This window comes from Pelobates fuscus, chromosome 10 (assembly GCF_036172605.1).
Source record: "Pelobates fuscus isolate aPelFus1 chromosome 10, aPelFus1.pri, whole genome shotgun sequence".
NCBI lineage: Eukaryota > Metazoa > Chordata > Amphibia > Anura > Pelobatidae > Pelobates > Pelobates fuscus.
In genome coordinates, this window is record NC_086326.1 from 12,333,425 (window position 1) to 12,354,487 (window position 21,063).

Here is a 21,063-nt window from a genome sequence, read left to right on the forward strand (position 1 = left end):
TTTAAAGCATTTAAATCAGACAAATCAGATGCATCTTATAAAAGATATAAGGAAGCAAATAATGCGTGCAAAAAGGCAATTAGACTTGCTAAACTTCAAAATGAAAAAATGATAGCTAAAGAGAGCAAAACCAAGCCCAAGGCATTTTTAAGTACATAAATTCTAAAAAAAAACAAAAATTAAAGTGTAGGTACACTAAAACCTGAGACGGGGGTGTTAGTCAATGAAGACCAGGAAAAGGCAGGAATTTTAAATAACTATTTCTCCTCTGTATATATTAAGGAAGAACCCATGGCAATAGATGTGCAAATGATTGCTACTAAAAACTTGCAGAATAATTGTAATTGGTTAACTCAAGACAAGGTGCTTCAGCAACTAAAGAAAGTTAATATAAACAAAGCTCCAGGGCCTGACGGTATCCATCCACGTGTACTTAAGGAACTAAGTGTAGAAATAAGTGAACCTCTGTTTTTAATCTTTCAAGATTCTTTTCTTTCAGGAAGTGTTCCGGAGGATTGGAGGAAGGCAGATATGGTTCCTATATTCAAAAAGGGTTCAACATCCTTGCCTGGAAATTATAGACATGTGAGCTTAACTTCTGTGGCTGGTAAAATATTTAAAAGGTTATTAAGGGATAATATTCAAGAATTCCTTGAGAAGAACATGGTTATCAGCAAAAATCAGCACGGTTTTATGAAGCACAGGTCGTGTCAAACTAACTTGATTGCATTCTACGAAGAAGTAAGTAGAAGTATAGATCAGGGTGTTGCAGTGGATGTGATCTATTTGGATTTAGCCAAGGCATTTGATACAGTTCCACACAGAAGATTAGTGTTCAAACTCAAGGAAATCGGTCTAGATGAAAATGCTTGTTCTTGGGTAGAACATTGGCTTAAAAACAGAGTACAAAGAGTTCTCGTTAATGGTAAATTTTCAAGCTGGACAGAGGTGGCATGTGGTGTCCCTCAGGGGTCTGTTCTGGGACCCCTTCTATTTAACATGTTTATAAATGATCTTGAAGACAGCATTAAAAGTCATGTTTCAGTGTTTGCAGAAACTTTGTAAAATAATACAATGTGAGCAAGATATTACTTTGCTGCAGAGGGATTTAGATAGACTGGAGGACTGGGCACTTAAATGGCAGATGAAATTTAAAGTTGAAAAATGCAAAGTTTGCACTTCGGCGTAAAGAATACACAAGCAACGTATACCCTTAATGGAAGCGAATTAGGGATAACAACACACGAAAAGGACTTGGGAATTGTTATAGACAACAAACTATGCAACAATGTGCAATGTCAATCAGCAGTGACCAAGGCCAGTAGGGTATTGTCATGCATGAAAAAGGGCATTCATTCTCGGGACGAGAATATCATTTTGCCTCTTTATAAATCACTGGTAAGACCAGATATTGAATATGCTGTGCAATTTTGGGCACCTGTTCTAAAGAAGGATATTATGGCACTAGAAAAAGTGCAGAGGCGGGCTACAAAATTAATAAAATGAATATAACATATCAGCTATGAAGAAAGGTTAACAAATTTAAACCTATTTAGTTTAGAAAAACGTCGCCTGAGAGGGGATATGATAACATTATACAAATATATTTGGGGTCAATACAAACCATTGGGTGGAAAACTATTCACAAACCAGACTTTACATAGGACACAAGGCCATGCGTTTAGACTGGAAGAAAGAATATTTTGTCCAAAGGCAAAGGAAAGGTTTTTTTACTGTAAGAACAATCAGGATGTGGAATTCTCTGCCTGAAGAAGTGGTTTTATCAGAGTCCATACAGATGTTCAAACAGCTACTAGATGCATACTTGCAAAAACAGAATATTCAAGGATATAATCTTTCAATGTAGGGTAATAACTGCTTGATCCAAGGATAAATCTGACTGCCATTCTGGGGTCAAGAAGGATTTTTTTTTCCTAGCTTGTTGCAAAATTGTGCTTCAAACTGTTTTTTTTTTTTTGCCTTATTTTGGATCAACAGCAAAAAACAAATGTGAGGAAGGCTGAACTTGATGGACGCAAGTCTCTTTTCAGCTATGTAACTATGTAACTATGTAACATTCCCCTTACCCTGTTCTCCCTATTTTCCTCCTGTCTATTTTTACTGCTTATACCCTTAGGATTATTAAAAGGTAGGGACTCCTCACTTATAACTCTTCCACAAGAGACCTTTGGTTCCACACTTGCTTTTCTGTTTATATTTTGTGGGTTATTCCCCAGTAGGGAAGAGTTATCAGGGCTTTTTCAAACATTGTTCCATGGGCCTAATCAGTAACCCCTGGGTCAATGCTTTCTTTATCTTCCTTAATTGTGTGTTATGTTACTTTCAGTGTCTCAACTTTGCGAAGAACGATTGCGCTTGGGATTCACACTACTGGCACTGTTATGATCAACAGCAAAGGTTTGCCATTGGAAATGAAGAGCAAAAAAAAATAGTTCACAAGGTCATTGCATACCAGAAGGATAATAAAGTCATGGCCCAGCAATGGAAAGATAAAATAATTATATACATGTGTTCAACGTATAGTTGCCAAAGGCAATTTAGTAACAATTTCAAAGCCAGTGGTTACTTTGGAATACACCAAATACATGGGTGCTGTGGACAGAGCAGACCACTACTGCGGAAGTTATGCCTTTCTTCGAATGTCTGTGAAATTGTGGAAGAAAATGTTCCTTTGGCTGCTTGAAGTCACACTAGTTAACAGCTTTATGCTATATAATCAAGACCAAAAGCAAAGAAAGTTGAAGGTAGTTACACACAAAACATTTTGAATTGCATTGATTGAGCAGCTTGTTGGGCAAGTTTGAATAATCAATTAATGAATACGTGGAAGGCCATGTGTCACGTATTCATCCGCACATAAAAATGTGGTTAATGGCATTTACTGTCCTGACAGGAAAAGTTGTGCCGAGCAGCAATCAAATCCACAGGAGGGTTTGTGCTGAGCAGCAATTATGCAAATTTGAACCTGGTAACTGCCTTTGGGGTCAAAGACCGATTACAGCCTATCAGATCCAGAGGAGGGGTAGTTAGGCCCAGTTCTCACCCTGCTCAGTGCCCTGTTGTGGTTTCCCGAGTGGTTGTCTGAGAGCGCATTATTGATTCTGGTTATTCTGCTAATTTGACTTTGGCATTGTTTTTGACTTCCCTGTTTTCTGGCATCCCTGACCTCTGGCTTTCCTTTTTCGTTGTGTTCCTTTCTGGATCCCCTGACCTCGGCTATTCCTGACTATTCTTTGGTACATTAGTCCGGCTATTCTAAGGTCCGGTATACGTTACCCATCTGTCTCACTATTCTACGTGCTGGATCATACAGTAATCCTGACACCATGAACACAGGACATTGAAGACAGACTAAATGGCAAACTCCACTTTGTAATGAAAAAAAGAAAAGAACAGTACCAAAGATGGTGCAGTATGTAGCAACAGAAAAATGAAAGGTCAAAGACAAAAAACTCTAATTCTGTGAAACTTACCAAAGAAAACCTGACTTACAACCAGGTGTGTTTTAAAAAGCTTCATACAATGAAAAAATATAGAGATTCACATAATATAAGGTTTTAGAATAGTAATTATGAAGTGCTTTGTAGTTATAAGAAAATATAAGAAAATATATCTGTTGTATAAAATTTAAAAGTATGTGCTTTTTACCCAAAAACTAAAAAAGGTCTGCTGGCACACCTAGTGCAAATTAATTGGACCAGAAAGGGTTAGGTATATGTATGCTTGAAGTCAAGTCAATGCAACTAGACATCTGCCAGTACAGACACCAATTTTGTACCGTTAAGTAAGTGCGTCCGATCCAGGCGATTGTATTATCTAGCTTGAAGGAAGCGTAACCATTCTCATCAGTTACCAGTGTTTTCTTAAATCTACTATTACTATAGGTGAGATAGATCCTGTTGTCTGGGATAGGTTGGCCAGTGGCATCTTCAAGCTTCAGCTACAGAAAAAGTGAGAGAGGAAAGTATAAGTAGCCACATATTAATAAATTAGAAGCTCTATGTATGCCACAAGCTGAAAATGGTTTAAATGACATTGCTTTATAAGATTGTATCTATGCTTCTTACCATCCCAATGTATGGAATCCCCGGCTTGTAAGTTGTAACAGGGTTAACAAAGGACACTATTTTGATTACATTTGATATTGTAGTTCTACTGGATGTGGATATCTCAATACCTGCACAGAAAATAAAAGGTAGAAAGTTCTAGAAAAACCCTGATATATGCATCAAACTATTTCCAATGCTATTTGTTTTAATCTTTACTTATTTAAAATAATTATAACAATGTAATATACAAATGTAGCAAATTAAGCAAAGATATGTTAACAGAGTTATTTCAGCATTATGCATCAAGCAAAGGGACTATGTAAAAGGAGTGAAATTGAAGATTAAATTAGCTTTAGTGTACTAATAATCTTAATTTTAGTAATGACAGGAGGCGAATATTTGCATATCTTTCTTTACTGAAAACTCCAGCAGCATAGAAACAGTAACAACCAATCAGAGAAAAGATATGCTGCCCATAAAAGGGTCTGTCTATGACATCATTTCCTCTTTCTTTGAGGCGAAAAAAAGGTAACAGTCAATACATAAAATATCAATACAGATTAACAATTCAACAATATATAACGATAATGAACTTAGGTAGATCCATGATGAGACGGAGTGGAAGACGATTCTTCGTCCCATAAAATGGATATTCACGCTGAAAGAAAAAGAAAAAGGTGAAAGGTTTCTGGCGTGGAAACGTGTCCGCATATCATAACCATTGTATAACTGAGCAATAATGTATATTAAGATGCGAAACTTAAACCTAGGGCATCAAAGTATTATACTTAAACTTAGGTCATCAAAAAACGGAACGTGAGAAACATAACCACAAAATCAAAGGAAAAAACTGATGATATATATAATCCATGCATAGCAAAGAACAATGCAAAAAACATATGCTAACATATACAGTAATAACCTGCATGCTTACCTGAGCACTAGGACTTAAACCTGAAGAAAAACAACGTAATCTGGGGGGGAAAGAGAAAACCCAAGGGGGGGGGGGGGAATATTTGCCTCCTGTCATTACTAAAATTAAGATTATTAGTATACTAAAGCTAATATAATCTTCAATTTTACCACATGACAGGAGGCTTCATATTTGCATTTTTAAAGCTTAGGCCTAACCAGTGTGAAGGAAGCATGCGAAACCTGGCGGAAATAGAATGTCCGAAAAGTACTTTCCCTAGACCAGTCCGCGCAACGCATAATGTCGGTTAGGGAGGCACCTGCCAAGAATGCTTGGGATGCCGCCGCCCCCCTAACTGAATGTGCTCCAAAGCTAGATTCGATTCCCACCAGTTGTAGTAACCAGCGAACCCATCTGGCCAGGGTGGTCGTAGACACTGGGCCGTGAGGTTTCACGTAGGAAATCAACAGTTGACCCGTCGGAAAGTGTCGGAGAGTGGCCGTGCTTTCTACGTATCTCCTAAGTGTCTTGACAACACACAGCTTGGGATCCGATTCAAAGTATGGATAGGATACAGAGGGCGTATCTGATTTAGTCCGTCTCGCAATGGAAAAAGTGACTCCCTCTGGAGTGAGAGAGAAACCGTCCACGTCAAAGGCTCTAATGTCAGACACCCGTCGGAAAGAGACAAGGCATAACAAAAGGGCCAATTTTGCTGAGAGTTGTTTCAGAGATAGAAACGGGTTGTCCGGCCAACCTCTCAGAAAGTCCAGCACTCTATTCACCTGCCAGAGGTTGGAATATTTGGGCGCTAGGGGTCTCGTCATTCTAGCGCTTCACAGCAGGCGACATACCAGTGGGTCTTGACCCACCGGTCTGCCTTGTACTGGGATGTGTGCCACTGAAATGGCCGATCTGATCACGTTAAGGGATCTGAATGATCTACCAGTCGAGAAGAGATGGGCAAGATAGTTGAGTATCAGCGGGATAGGGGCAGTAAAGGGATCGGAATCCCTTTCCACGCACCAATCACTCCAGGCTGACCATGCGGAAATGTAACATCTCCTGGTGCCCGGGGCCCACGAATCCCAAAGGAGGTCTTTAGTAGACTGCGATAGGCCGTGGACTGACCAGGAACCCCTGAAATCGTCCAAGCCACTAGTTCCAATTGGCCTTCCAGGACGAGGGGGTGAGGTTCCCCTCGAGGTCCCGACAGAAGGAGTGGGAAAGTCGGGAGCAGCACGGGAGTGTCGTGGGACATCTCCAGGAGGTCCGGAAACCACGGTTGACTCTGCCAGAGGGGCGTTATGAGTAGGGACGAAGTCCTGTGGGTGCGTAAGTACCGTAGCACTCGTGGGATCATCGAGAATGGAGGGAAAGCGTAGGCTCCGTGTGAGGGCCAGTCCTGCAGGAAAGCGTCCGCCGCTTCGCTCATCGGATCCGGAAGCCAGCTGTAGTATCTCCGTAGTTGGTGGTTGGTCCTTGAGGCGAACAGATCTATTGATAGCGGACCCATCCGTTGTCGCAGTGTCTGAAATATCTCTCTGTTGAGCGTCCAATCGCTGGTGTCTCTCCAGTGCCGGGAGAACCAGTCCGCCGTCAGGTTGGAAACCCCTGGGAGGTATTCCGCCTGAAACGTGATGTTCCTCTGCATGCAGAAGCTGTAGATGTCCTTCGTAGCTTCGGTCAGATCTTTGGACCTCGCTCCGCCCAGGCGGTTGATGTATTGTACCGCCGAAATGTTGTCCATGCGGAGCAGGATACAGCAGTTCGACTTGTCCTTGGCCAGGCTGCGTATGGCGAAGGAACCCGCGATCAACTCCAGGCAGTTGATGTGAAGACCGGTTTCCTCCCCTTGCCAGGGTCCCCCCGTGGAGGCCTCTGAGCAGTTGGCGCCCCATCCCCATAAACTGGCGTCCGATTCCACAATGAAGTCCGGGGAGGAGCCGAAGATCGCCTTGCCGTTCCAGGCTTGTATGTGTAGCAACCACCATCGCAGTTCTGATCTCACCTCCCGAGTGAGTGGGATCCAGTGGTCGTAGGAATGTCCGGTGCGCAGGTATCCCGCTTTCAGCCGTTGCATGGCCCTGTAGTGTAGAGGGCCCGGGAATATCGCTTGAATGGATGAGGACAGGAGTCCTACAATCCGGGCGAGCATCCTGAGCGGTATTGAGTCCATCTTCAAGACTCGCCTGATTTCCTTCCTTATTGAGGCAATCTTTTTCGAGGGGAGGCGTAGTACGCATTCCCTCGAATCGATGTCGAAACCCAGGAACTGCACTGACTGGGATGGAGTGAGAGACGATTTTTGCATGTTCACCACGAATCCCAGGGACTCTAGTAAGTGAACTACAAAGTTCGTCTGCGATCGCAGCCTGGACGCGGATTCGCAAAAAAATCAGCAAATCGTCCAAGTATACGAGACAGCGTATGCCCCTTGTACGGATGTGAGCCATCACCGGTCTCAATATCTTCGTGAAGCACCACGGAGCCGAGCTGAGGCCGAATGGCAGGCAAGTAAATTGGCATACCCGTCCCCTCCATCTGAAGCGGAGAAACTGACAGTAACGTACGTCCACGGGGACCGTGAGATACGCGTCTTTGAGGTCCAGGCGCGTAAACCAGTAGTTCTTGACGAGAAGGTCTTGTAGGAGATGGATGCCTTCCATCTTGAAGTGTCTGTAGGCCACAAAGGCGTTTAGTTGTCGGAGGTTGTTAACCGGCCGATACTCGCCTGTTCTCTTCTTTACCAAGAAGATATTGCTTATAAAGCCTCCCCCGTCTGGCGCGTATTGAACCTCGCCCTTCTCGAAGAGCGAGTGGATCTCCTCGTCCACCAGTCGGTTTTGTTCTGCCGACATGTGTATCGGGAGGGGGAGAGCGGATTGGACAGGTTGCGCGGTAAAGTCTATCACGAAACCGCGCACCGTCTGGAGAACCCAGGCGTCTCTGGTGATCCGTGCCCAGTTCTGGAAAAAAGAAGACAGGTTGCCTGCAATAAACTTTGGGACAATTGTTCGTATGGAGGGACTCACCATTATTGAAGCGGCCGCGTCCGCGGCTCCTGAAACCTCTGGACCTTCCTGCGCCTCGAAACGTAGAAGGCTTTTGTGAGGAGGACGGGAAGAAGGTTGGCGTCTGTGGGAACGCCCTGGAACCTGAGGTCCAAAATCGGCTGGCGGCACGGTTCCGCTGTCGGCCAGCCCTTCCAAAAACACCTCTTGTGGGAGGAGTGTGGAACACTTGTCTGAGTGAGGTCTGGGCCTTGTTTAAGGTCGTGAATAAGTTCACATGACGTTTTAGTTCAGTAATGAAGGCATCGCCAAATAGTAGACCCTTGGCCTTAGGTCCAAATTCCTTGGCTCCCAGTTCCAGGAGCTTGCTGTCTATTCTGATCAGAGCCGATCTGCGTCTCTCGACGCAAAGCGCTGCGTTGGCGTTGGAAGCTTAGTATTGAGAAAATATTAATTTATAGAATCCAATGGGGTATCTTCTGGGAGATTATATAATTTTCCATAATAATCTTTAAAACTGTTTCCAATGTCCTTAGGATTTATAAATGTTTCATTGTTATAAACTATCTTTGTTATGCTCAAATTGGCTTGTTGCTTTCTGGGCTTCTTGGTTAGCATTTTTTCAGATCTATTGCTTCTACAGTAGAATTTGAGCTTTAATTTAGTAATATTTTTTAAAATTCTATTTTTCAGGTGAATGATCTGCCTGTTCTGCGGATAACTTATACAGATAGATATATAGATCAAACACATCTTTATCTTTATTTTTATAGTAATCATGGTTCATTTTAATTAGATAACCTCTAAAGACAGCCTTACATGCACATCACTGACATACTGACATAGCCCATCTCTTTAGTGAAACCATAGCTCAAAAGCCTAAAAGTAAACTGTTGGTCTTCGGAGATTTTAATATGAATTGGCTGAATCCTAAAAATAACAGTTCTTGCATGCTGTTTAAGACTTTGCAACTAACGCAATTAATCTCCTCCCCAACTCGCATAAACATTAAAAGCCTTAATCATACTCTGCTCGATGGGATTCTATCCACTTCTCCTGATAGAATACAGGAGGAAGGTGTTCTCCCTAAGAGTTTCAGTGACCACTGCTTAGTGTACTGTGTGCGCAAAATAAAAGCTACTAAATCCTCTCCCAAGGTTAAAATCTTGAATCCTTTCTAAATGACATCAAGAACCTCCCATGGCACAGATTAAACCTAATTCCAGATCTTGACAGTGCAGTTGAATTATTTCAGTCCGAACTCCTACAAGTTTGGAATTTGCATGCCCCGCTGCGTAAGGTGAGGGTAAAAGGGGCACATATGAATTAGATCACAGCTGACCTCATCCAAATGTACCAGTTTCAGGATTCGTTGTGGTCAAAGTTCAAGCTTACTGACTTTATGAATGACCAATGTGCAAATAGATAATGGCGAGATATATGCACAAAACAAACAAAATTGGCCAAGGCCCAATATTTCTGTAAAATCTGAACAATAACATATCAAACCCTAGAAATTTTTGGAAACTCATAAATAACTTACAAACTCCCCCAATCCACTCTCAACCCTCCACTGTCAAAGTGGACAACCAAGCCCTGCAACTGTTGCGGTCATCGGCCCGCCGAGCCACACGGCCGTGCCTGACCGGCACGACCACGCCGACAACACAAGCTTACCTGCTCGTCGGCGAGCCGGGAGCCGCTCACTCAGTTCTTCTGGGCATCACGCCCGAATCCAACATGGCGCCGACCACGTGGTCGCGTCTATGGATAGCCCCGCCCCCGAGAGTTATACCAACGTGTGCGTGACGTCACGACGTCAACGCACACGCACGTTTTGGGGTTCAGAGGTCGCCCTCTGACCAATCATAGCATAGAGAGGGGTATTTAAACCCCTAATTCACCCCAGTACTTTGCCCTGTCGTGGTTTCCGTTTCCTGGTTTCCTGAGAGTGCTATTTTCGTGTTTATGATTTCCTGGTATCCTGATCTTAGCTTTTCCCTGGTTATTCCGCTTTTCTGGTTTCCTTGACTTGGCTTGTTTAAACGGTATTGAGTATTTTCTGGCTTCCTTGACCTCGGCTTTCCCTTTGACCATTCTCTGTCTCTAGCGTATTAGTCCGGCCATTCTAAGGTCCGGTTTACGCTCTGTCCTTTCATTTTCTCTTTCCTTTATTATGTATATGGTTACATGGTTTCTGTGTGCTGGACCACACTAGTAGTCGTGACATTACGACAGGGCCATGGATCCTGCAGAACTATGCAAACATATGATTGCCTGTGAGAGTAGGGTGGAGGATATGGACCACAGGTTAGACCAATTTGCCCAGGCATTTCAGACCTTGCTCGAGAGGACTGCCTATTTAGAGGTCCCTCCTATACCACCTGTGGTTCCTCCACCTGTAGTGGTTCCCGTACCACATAAACCACCGTCCATAACCCTTTCACCTCCCCCTCGTTATGGAGGTGATTCTAAAGAATTCAGAGGGTTTTTAAACCAAATCGAATACCACTTTGAGGCTTCCCCAGGTTCATTCCCTACAGATAGATAAAAAAAAGGCTATCTGATGAACCAATTAACTGGAAAAGCCTTAACCTGGGCTAACCCCTTATGGGAAAGTGGAGACGCAGTAGCCCGTGATTACAGTGCCTTTCTCACAGCTTTTAAGGCAATGTTTGAACCTAAAGGCAGGGAGAAGAACGCTGCCAAAGCCCTTATGAGAATAAAACAAGGCAGTCGCTCTGTAGCCGATTACGCCATAGAGTTCAGAACACTGGCGTCCGAAGTTGATTGGACCAATAGTGGTCTGGTGGCTGCTTTCTCTGAAGGTCTAGCTGAGAGTATACAAGATGAGACCGCAGCTAGAGACCTTACGGTTAATCTTAATGAGTTTATTGCCTACATGATAGACATTGATAACCGGCTCAGAGAAAGAGAGAAAAACAAACAACGTAATAGACGTCCTAATTTGTCCATAGCTCCTCGTTTCTCTAACCCAGTTGTGAGTAGCCAAGCTCCTCCTCCAGAGCCTGAACCCATGCAATTGGGTAGCGCTAAACTCACTGAGGCAGAGAGACAACACAGATGTAACGAAGGGCTATGTATGTATTGTGGCAAGAAGGGGCATCAAGGATTGTCATGCCCGGTTCGGCCGGAAAACTTGCACACCTAAGGCACGTACGGGGACCGACCTTAGGTGTGATGTATATGTCCCCTAAATTGACTAAGAACCGTTTCCTTGTCAGAGTTACCTTGTCCTTTAACCACTTAAGGACCAAACTTCTGAAATAAAAGGGAATCATGACAAGTCACACATGTCATGTGTCCTTAAGGGGTTAAGAAGACCACTGTTCAGTGTGAGGCTATGATTGACTCTGGGGCAGCGGAGAATTTCCTAGACAAAGAGTTCTCTGCAAAATATCTCCTGCCCTTAAGACAGAAAGAGAAACCTATAGCAGTCGAGGCCATTGATGGAAGGCCTCTTACCCAGCCTTTCATCACACACAAAACTCTGCCAATCACTGTCTCAGTGGGTATACTCCACTCTGAAGAGATGACCTTTCAAATCATATCTTCACCTACATGTCCGATAATACTCGGTTTCCCTTGGCTCCTGAAACACAATCCACGTTTGGATTGGGTTGAAGGAGAGATTGTGAGTTGGGGTGAGAGATGCAAAGGTGTTTGCTTTAAGCAGATACCACAACCAATTGGTACCATTAATGTTCCTATTGCACCTCCTTTGACCACACAGATACCACCGCAGTATATGGATTTAAAAGAGGTATTTAACAAGGCCCAGTCAGATGGGTTACCTCCACATAGACCTTATGACTGTACCATAAATTTACTACCAGGGAGGAGTATATGCTTTGTCCCCCAGGAAAATCTTTGTTTGGAAGAATATATAAAGGATGCTCTCAGAAAGGGTCATATACGTAGATCCTCCTCACCTGCCGGGGCTGGGTTCTTCTTTGTCTCTAAAAAAGAGGGAGATCTACGGCCCTGTATCGATTATAGGGGTTTGAATAGGATTACTATAAAAAATGCCTACCCTATTCCCCTTATATCAGAGCTGTTTGACAGATTGAAGGGAGCTCGAGTCTTCACTAAGCTCGATCTCCGAAGTGCGTACAATCTAGTCAGGATTAAGGACGGTCACGAATGGATGACCGCATTTAACACAAGAATGGGACATTACGAATACCTGGTTATGCCGTTTGGATTATGTAACGCTCCAGCGGTATTCCAGGATTTTATTAACGATGTCCTAAGAGAGTACCTTCACATGTTCGTTCTAGTGTACCTGGGCGACATTCTCATCTATTCCCCAGACCTAGAGACACATCACGAACATGTGAGAGTTGTACTTAAAACCCTGTTACAGAACGGTCTTTACTGTAAACTGGAGAAATGCTAGTTTGACCAAACGGAGATACAATTCCTTGGATACGTTATATCTCCGTCTGGTTTCCAGATGGATCCCCGCAAGCTGGAGGCAGTCTTACAGTGGCCGTTACCCAAGGGCCTTAAAGCTACTCAACGCTTTATAGGTTTTGCGAATTACTACCGCAAATTCATAAAGGGGTTTTCTTCCGTAATTTCTCCTATAACCAATTTAACCAAAAAAGGAGCAAATTGTATATCTTGGCCCAAAGAAGCAAGAGAGGCATTTGAACAATTAAAATCTTTATTTTCCTCAGCACCTGTCCTGACCCATCCTGATCCAACCAAACCGTTTATCCTAGAAGTGGATGCGTCAGAGACAGGAGTTGGAGCCATTCTGTCTCAGAGAGAAAGTCCTGATACGCCTTTACATCCCTGTGGATTTTACTCTCGAAAACTCACACCTGCAGAGAAGAATTATGACATAGGGAATAGGGAACTTTTGGCCATTGTACTTGCCCTTAAGGAATGGAGGCATCTCTTGGAAGGTTCCAAAGAGCCACTTTTGATCTTTACTGATCATAAGAATTTGGCTTATATTGGGGACGCTAAGAGACTGTCCTCTCGTCAGGCTAGATGGTCATTGTTCCTCTCCCGATTCAATTTCGTAATTACTTATAGGCCTGGAACTAAAAACACCAAGGCAGATGCACTTTCTAGGCAGTTTGAGACAGAAGAGGTTCCTGAACAAGAGATATATCCTATTGTGACGAAACCAATCTCGCCACATTGTATTGGAGGAGCCTGGTTGCCCGCCTGCTGCCTTTGGGTTATGGACCGGCAGCTAAAGGGTTAATTTTACTGTGCAGAAGGATTTATTTCTCCCTTTCTGCACAGCAGTTCGGTAGATTTCATATACCGAACAAACAGCCGTTCACCAACCTCCCCAGAGCCGTGGGAAGCCGGCCGGCGTTGTTAATTGGCCACCCAGAAGCTGGAGTGTGCTGCCAATTTACCTCCCTGAAGCTGCGGTTAACCGCAGCTTAATTGCTTGTTAACTTTGTGCCTGCTGTTACACTTAGCGGGCGCTAGGTGGCGGTGTTCTGGAGCTCCCCGGGCAGCCAGCGCTTTTCTGCCCGGCTTTCATGCACCAAAATCTGACACTTTTCCGTGCAGGCACCACTGAACCTCCAGCCCCTGGTTCTAATTCGTATGGATTTGGTGAATGCAGGGAAATTCGGTATTTTATGTTTTATGTGAATGCTTTAACCCAGATAGCAATGCCATGGAGCCTGTTCGTATAATTAAAGACTTTGGCTCCATGGCAATTGAAATGTATTTGTGTGATCTGGGTGCCATTCACCTAATAATGTGCACCCAGATCTGAGCTATCTGGGGATATGTTACATGTCTGTGTTTTGTGTATAAAATGTTTCTGTATGTATTTTAAAGTGATAGTCTGTTTCTGTGTCACCATGTGCATAATGGAGTCTGGCCTTTGTCCTGGGAGATAATTGAATTACTTCATTAATTATCTCCAGGACAGAGAGGAGGAAACCAGGATGCATTATGGGAAAGTATTGTGGCTGTGTGTACGAAAGTGATACATGTCTGTCTGCTGTTTCAGTCTTCCATCTGGTCCCCTAGGGGAGTGTCCACCAGGTGGGAGACCTACATAAATACAGGGGCAGGTAGCCCTCAATAAAGAGACCACTGCTTGACCATCAACACGGAGCCTTGTCTCGTTCTTGGGGGGATTCACTGTATGCTGTTGGAGATGGATTGCTAGGAGTGTAAGCTGATGTCTGCTTTTCCTGTTCGTCTGCTAGAAGCTATTCGTGAGGTTCCAGTTTGGAGTGCTATTTTGTATCCAGTTCGGGAGTTTGGTGTTCTGCAGTAGCTGTGCCTGTCTCTCAGAAAGGGGCATATCGCCTAAACGGATTTTAACCCCTTGTCTGCTGAAACGGTCCGTTACACCTATTATACCTCCAGAATGCCTCATTGCCACCACAGTTTCCGAAGTGTCTTCTCCACTCTTCTGTGCCATAATAGCAGATCAAACTCAGGCACCCGTGGGAAAATCTCCGGACAAACTGTATGTGTCACCTCCGTTCAGAAAAAAAATACTAGATTTATTCCATGACAACCTCACAGCGGGCCATCCTGGAGTCCATAAAACCCTCTCTGCTATCTCCAGGAGGTTTTGGTGGCCTGCTCTTAGGAACGATATCAAAGATTATGTTGGGGCATGTCAAATATGTGCCGTTTCTAAAGTTCCTCCTAGATCACCCCCTGGACTGTTACAACCACTGCCCATACCTAATACTCCATGGACCCATTTGGCCATGGATTTCATTGGGGATCTACCCAGTTTAAAAAAGTTTAATACAGTCCTTATGGTTATCGATAGATTCTCGAAGATGGCACATTTTCCCACTTAAAAAATTACCATCTGCTCAAGATCTAGTTCACATATTCTTGAGAGAGATCTTTCGGTTGCACGGTGTACCCAAAAGCATAGTATCTGACAGAGGTACCCAGTTTATTTCTAGGTTTTGGCGTTCCTTTTGTAAACAATTGTGCATCGAACTCTCTTTTTCGTCAGCGTATCACCCTTAAACAAATGGAGCAGCAGAGAGGGTGAATCAGTCTTTCGAAGCCTATTTACGTTGCTTTATCAATGCCAATCAGTCTAACTGGTATGAGCTCTTACCCATGGCTGAGTTCGCCAGGAACAACGCGACTCATGAATCTTCTAATCATAGTCCATTCTTTGTAAATCAGGGTTATCACCCCACTGTTTTCCCTTCTGAATTCTCAGACACGGACATCCCTGCTTTGAACACCCGTTTAGAATCAATACATGATACTTGGGATTCCGTCCATTCAGCTCTGCAAAAGGCTTCGTTACGTGCAAATGTCCAAGCTGACAAGAAACGGGGTGCTAATACTGTCTATCTTCGAGGTGACAGGGTGTGGCTCTCCACAAGACATATCAAACTTAAGGTTCCGTCCATGAAATTTGCCCCTCGATACACAGGTCCTTTTCGAGTCATCCGACGTATCAATCCAGTGACCTATTCCTTGGCACTTCCGGCTCATATGAGGATTGCGAATACTTTTCATGTGTCTCTACTCAAGCCCCTTACTTGCAATCGATACACCATGTCATCCACACCTCCTCCACCCTTGGTAGTGGGTGACCAAGAGGAATACGAAGTTTGTTCTATCATGGACTCCAAAATGTCCAGAGGTGTCTTGTCCTATCTTGTTGACTGGAAGGGCTATGGTCCCGAGGAACGTTGTTGGGTTCCTGCTGACCGAGTTCATGCGCCCCGTCTTGTCCGGTCGTTTCACAACCGCTTTCCTCTTAAGCGCGGTCTTCGAGTGGGGGGTACTGTTGCGGTCACCGGCCTGCCGAGCCTCACGGCCGTGCCCGACCGGCACGACCGCGCTGACAACGCGAGCTTACCTGCTCGTCGGCGAGCCGGGAGCCGCTCACTCAGTTCTTCCGGGCATCACGCCCGAATCCAACATGGCGCCGACCACGTGGACACGTCTATGGATAGCCCCGCCCCCGAGAGTTATACCAACGTGTGCGTGACGTCACGACGTCAACGCACACGCACGTTTTGGGGTCAGAGGTCGCCCTCTGACCAATCATAGCATAGAGAGGGGTATTTAAACCCCTAATTCACCCCAGTACTTTGCCCTGTCGTGGTTTCCGTTTCCTGGTTTCCTGAGAGTGCTATTTTCGTGTTTCTGATTTCCTGGTATCCTGATCTTGGCTTTTGCCTTGTTATTCCGATTTTCTGGTTTCCTTGACTTGGCTTGTTTAAACAGTATTGAGTATTTTCTGGCTTCCTTGACCTCGGCTTTCCCTTTGACCATTCTCTGTCTCTAGCGTATTCGTCCGGCCATTCTAAGGTCCGGTTTACGCTCTGTCCTTTCATTTTCTCTTTCCTTTCTTATGTATATGGTTACATAGTTTCTGCATGCTGGACCACACTAGTAGTCGTGACAGCAACTTCCCTTAGATGTAGCAAATGCCTTCAACAATTATTTTCTCAAATGCTCCACCACCCTGATTGCCAAGCTAATAAATGACACTCATCCTGAAACTACAAATACGAATCAGTCCCCACTAAATTTGCAAAGACCCAATACAGACAAGCTCAATTTTAGACCTGTACCTATTAGTGTCATTAAGAAACACCTTAATAATCTAAGAATGAAAAACCTGATCAAATCCCAGCAATGCTGTTGAAGCTCAGTGCACCAGCAATTGTTAAACCTGTCACAATCCTAATTAACGAATCCTTGGTGTCTGGATACATACCCAAACTTTGGAAGACTGCGAGAGTAGTGCATATCCATAAAAGTGGTGACACTACTTTGTTTTCTAACTATCGCCCAATATAATTTCTCCCAGTATTGTCACAAATCTTAGAAAAATGCGTCCATACGCAACTATGTGAGTATTACCATCAATCAGGTTTGCGCCCGAAACACTCCACTACAACTGCTGTATTAAAAGTTTGCAATGATATCCAAACCGGCATGGAACAAGGACACCTAACTGGAGCTATTTTCCTTAATTTTGCAAAGGTTTTTGACACAGTAGACCACGACATTCTACTGCACAAACTAAAATACTCAGGTATTGGTGTTCGTCCGCTAACCTGGTTTCGATCATATGTATCGGATCGATCGCAATATGTGTCCATTTCTGACAGAGACTCCCTACCTCTCCCAGTCACGTGTGGTGTTCCCCAAGGTTCCATTCTCGGCCCCCTACTATTTACATTATATATAAATGATCTGCCTAATGTCTGCAAATCCTCAAATGTAAACATGTACGCAGATGACACAGTAATTTATTTATAAGCAAATCAAATCTACCGCAGCTTGAGGCTGTGCTCCAAGACCAATTCAGAGAGGTAGAAAAGTGGATCACAAAAAGCAAACTCTTCCTAAAAACTGACAAAACTGTCACAATGATCTTTAGAACAGTACCTAGGTTACACAAATTACAAGATTCCCATCTATGCATCAAAACAAAATCAAATAGCACACTGACCGCAGTCCACTCTTTCAAATACTTGGGTACGTCGTTAGACCCCAATCTATCTTTTGGCCTCCTCATGGAACAACTTGCATCTAAACTTTATCCAAAACTAGGTGCCCTGTACAGAAACAAATCCTACCTAAGCCCTACAGAAAAGGAAAAGTTTGTACAGCAAATACTGATGCCAATCATTGATTATGGGGATGTAGTATATGCACCTGCACCGCAAACCCACCTAAATAAACTTAATACATTGTATAACTCATTCTGCTGCTTTGTGCTACAATGTAATTACATGACCCACCATTTTGACATGCTAAAAAATCTAAACTGGCTGTCGCTGGAATCCAGACGCACCCTTCATCTTTCCAGCCATGTGTTTAAGAGCTTTTCTGGGAAGCTCCCATCCTAACTGAGCAGAATGCTCTTCCCGACTGTTCCCACCTCCTATAACTTCCGATCCAGTACCAGCACTTTATTTATTCTACCTCAATACAAAAAGAAAGTAACCCGATCCTCCTTCTCCTACAGAGCACCACAATTATGGAATGACCTCCCGCACACTTTCAAATCTTCCCCAGGCCCAATATCCTTTAAGAGATCCTTCTCTACATATCTCAAAACAGAATGTACCTGTATGTTTTGTCTACCTGTTCTATGTTAAATTTTGCACATATTGTGTATTAATATTGTTTTTGTATTTTATTGTACCCTAATGTATCAATGCAATATTTTGTGGACCCAGGACATACTTGAAAACGAGAGAAATCTCAATGTATCCTTCCTGGTAAAATAGTTTATAAATAAAACTTTATTTTTATAGTAATCATGGTTCATTTTAATTATATAACCTCTACAGACAGCCTTAAACGCACACCACATCATCAAGAAAGATGTATCTAAGGGATCATTCTCTTTATAAAAACAATCAGTCTTTCTAATATCTTTATTATGCAGCAAAAATAATTTAATCTCCACGTAGTTTTATCTTCATTGCGAGTCTATCTTTTATATCGAAGAGAATAATACTATGGTCTGACCATGTTTTATCTACAATTTTTATATTCTTAAGATTTTCCACTAAATTCAAACCATATCGATCTTTGAATATGTAAAATAAACACTAGAGAAGTGTGTATAGTCTCTTAGTTCTGGATTAAAAAACTTGCCATGTATCAAAGAGATTATGATTATTTAAGGCATTGGTTGATGATTTAGCATATTTTATTACTTTATTATTTATAATACTTCTCTTTAACTTCACCTCAATCTTGCAAACCAAAATCATAAATATTCCTTCTGGGTCTAGTTCTTGGTGTAGAGTCTCCCTTTAACATGTTTTGAAATTTTTATAGCCACCCCTCTCTTTTTTTCCCAAGTCATCGAAGCATGGATAATCATTGGATATCTCTTATCATGGTGTTTCTTGTAGCATGCATACATCTATCTTCTCTTTCACAAGATAATTATATACCGGAGATCTTTTAGTCACAGTGTTTATTTCCTGAGTGTTTGCTGATAAAAACCTAATGATAATCCTATAACTCAAAAGGGATAGTAGCTGAACTTCCACTCTCGACATCACAGACAACACAAAACATAAACACAACACGTTTTGGTCCTCAGGAACAACCTGAGTGCAATGAGAAAAACCCTACCCTACCAAGGACTCTGAACACCCTTATTAGGGTCCCCCATGGAGGAAAAAATACAAAAAACAATCCAAATCTATATATATATATATATTTGGATTGTTTTTTTTCCTCCATGGGGGACCCTATTATTATATATATAAATCTCTCTCTCTCTCAAATATGCTTATTCAAATACTCTTAAATGCATATTGACTTATCTATAACATCCACCCTTTTTTATATACCTTTCCATAGTTTCTATTTAGTATCCTCAGTCTCTTTTTAATCCTAGTAAAAAGTGCTCTCCGTTGTAACCTATGAATGTTCGCTTTGTTTTTTCATTTTTAGCATCTCTTAATCTTATTTGACATAATGATATATATGCGTATTAATCGTAGAAATCAGAAAAGGATCATAAGGTGTATCTTTCACCTGCATCAAGAAAGGGCACTGAAAATAGGTGCCAGAAAAAAAAGAAAAAAAAAGTAAATACATAAATTAAATCATAATGTGAAATATTTTTGTATAATGACACCCCTATCCTATGAACCTCTTCATAGTTTCAATTTTATATCATGACTACTCATTTATCCTTATTAATAGGTGTACCATAATATGTGACCTGCAATTATAGCAGAAAGAGTGCTAGCTTATAGGTGAGAGGAAGAGAAAGAAAAAAAGAAACATTATTTGATCTATTTGGACTTTGCCAAGGCATTTGATACAGTTCCACACAGAAGATTAGTGTTCAAACTCAAGGAAATTGGTCTAGATGAAAATGCTTGTTCTTGGGTAGAACATTGGCTTAAAAACAGTACAAAGAGTTGTCGTTAATGGTAAATTTTCAAGCTGGACAGAGGTGGCAAGTGGTGTCCCTCAGGGGTCTGTTCTGGGACCCCTTCTATTTAACATGTTTATAAATGATCTTGAAGACAGCATTGAAAGTCATGTTTCAGTGTTTGCAGATGACACAAAACGTTGTCAAATAATACAATGTGAGCAAGATATTACTGTGCTGCAGAAGGATTTAGATAGACTGGGGGACTGGGCACTCAAATGGCAGATGAAATTTAATGTTGAAAAATGCAAAGTTATGCACTTCGGCGTAAAGAATACACAAGCAACGTATACCCTTAATGGAAGCGAATTAGGGATAACAACACACGAAAAGGACTTGGGAATTGTTATAGATAACAAACTATGCAACAATGTGCAATGTCAATCAGCAGTGGCCAAGGCCAGTAGGGTATTGTCATGCATGAAAAAGGGCATTCATTCTCGGGACGAGAATATCATTTTGCCTCTTTATAAATCACTGGTAAGACCACACATTGAATATGCTGTGCAATTTTGGGCACCTGTTCTAAAGAAGGATATTATGGCACTAGAAAAAGTGCAGAGGCGGGCTACAAAATTAATAAAAGGAATGGAACATATCAGCTATGAAGAAAGGTTAACAAATTTAAACCTATTTAGTTTAGAAAAACGTCGCCTGAGAGGGGATATGATAACATTATACAAATATATTCAAGGCCAATACAAACCATTGTGTGGAAATCTATTCACAAACCGGACTTTACATAGGACACGAGGTCATGTGTTTAGACTAGAAGAAAGAAGATTTCGTCTAAGGCAAAGGAAAGTTTTTTTTTACTGTAAGAACAATCAGGATGTGGAATTCTCTGCCTGAAGAAGTGGTTTTATCAGAGTCCATACAGATGTTCAAAAAGCTACTAGATGCATACTTGCAAAAACAGAATATTCAAGGATATAATCTTTCAATGTAGGGTAATAACTGCTTGATCCAAGGATAAACCTGACTGCCATTCTGGGGTCAAGAAGGAATTTTTTTCCTAGCTTGATGTAAAATTGGAAGTGCTTCAAACTGGTTTTTTTTTGCCTTCTTTTGGATCAACAGCAAAAAACATATGTGAGGAAGGCTGAACTTGATGGACGCAAGTCTCTTTTCAGCTATGTA

At 42.4% G+C, this 21,063-nt stretch overlaps 1 protein-coding gene across 1 annotated transcript in view; it reads right to left on the minus strand.

The window, feature by feature from the left end:
- The window catches only part of LOC134575464 (alpha-2-macroglobulin-like), a 248,467-nt gene that overhangs the window by 126,332 nt on the left and 101,072 nt on the right, over nucleotides 1-21,063 (minus strand). The window contains exons 10-11 of the mRNA XM_063434757.1: nucleotides 4,089-4,198; nucleotides 3,800-3,961 (exon numbers count right to left, since the gene is read on the minus strand). Of these exons, the coding sequence (XP_063290827.1) occupies nucleotides 3,800-3,961; nucleotides 4,089-4,198 (272 nt within the window). The remainder of the gene's footprint in view (nucleotides 1-3,799; nucleotides 3,962-4,088; nucleotides 4,199-21,063) is intronic.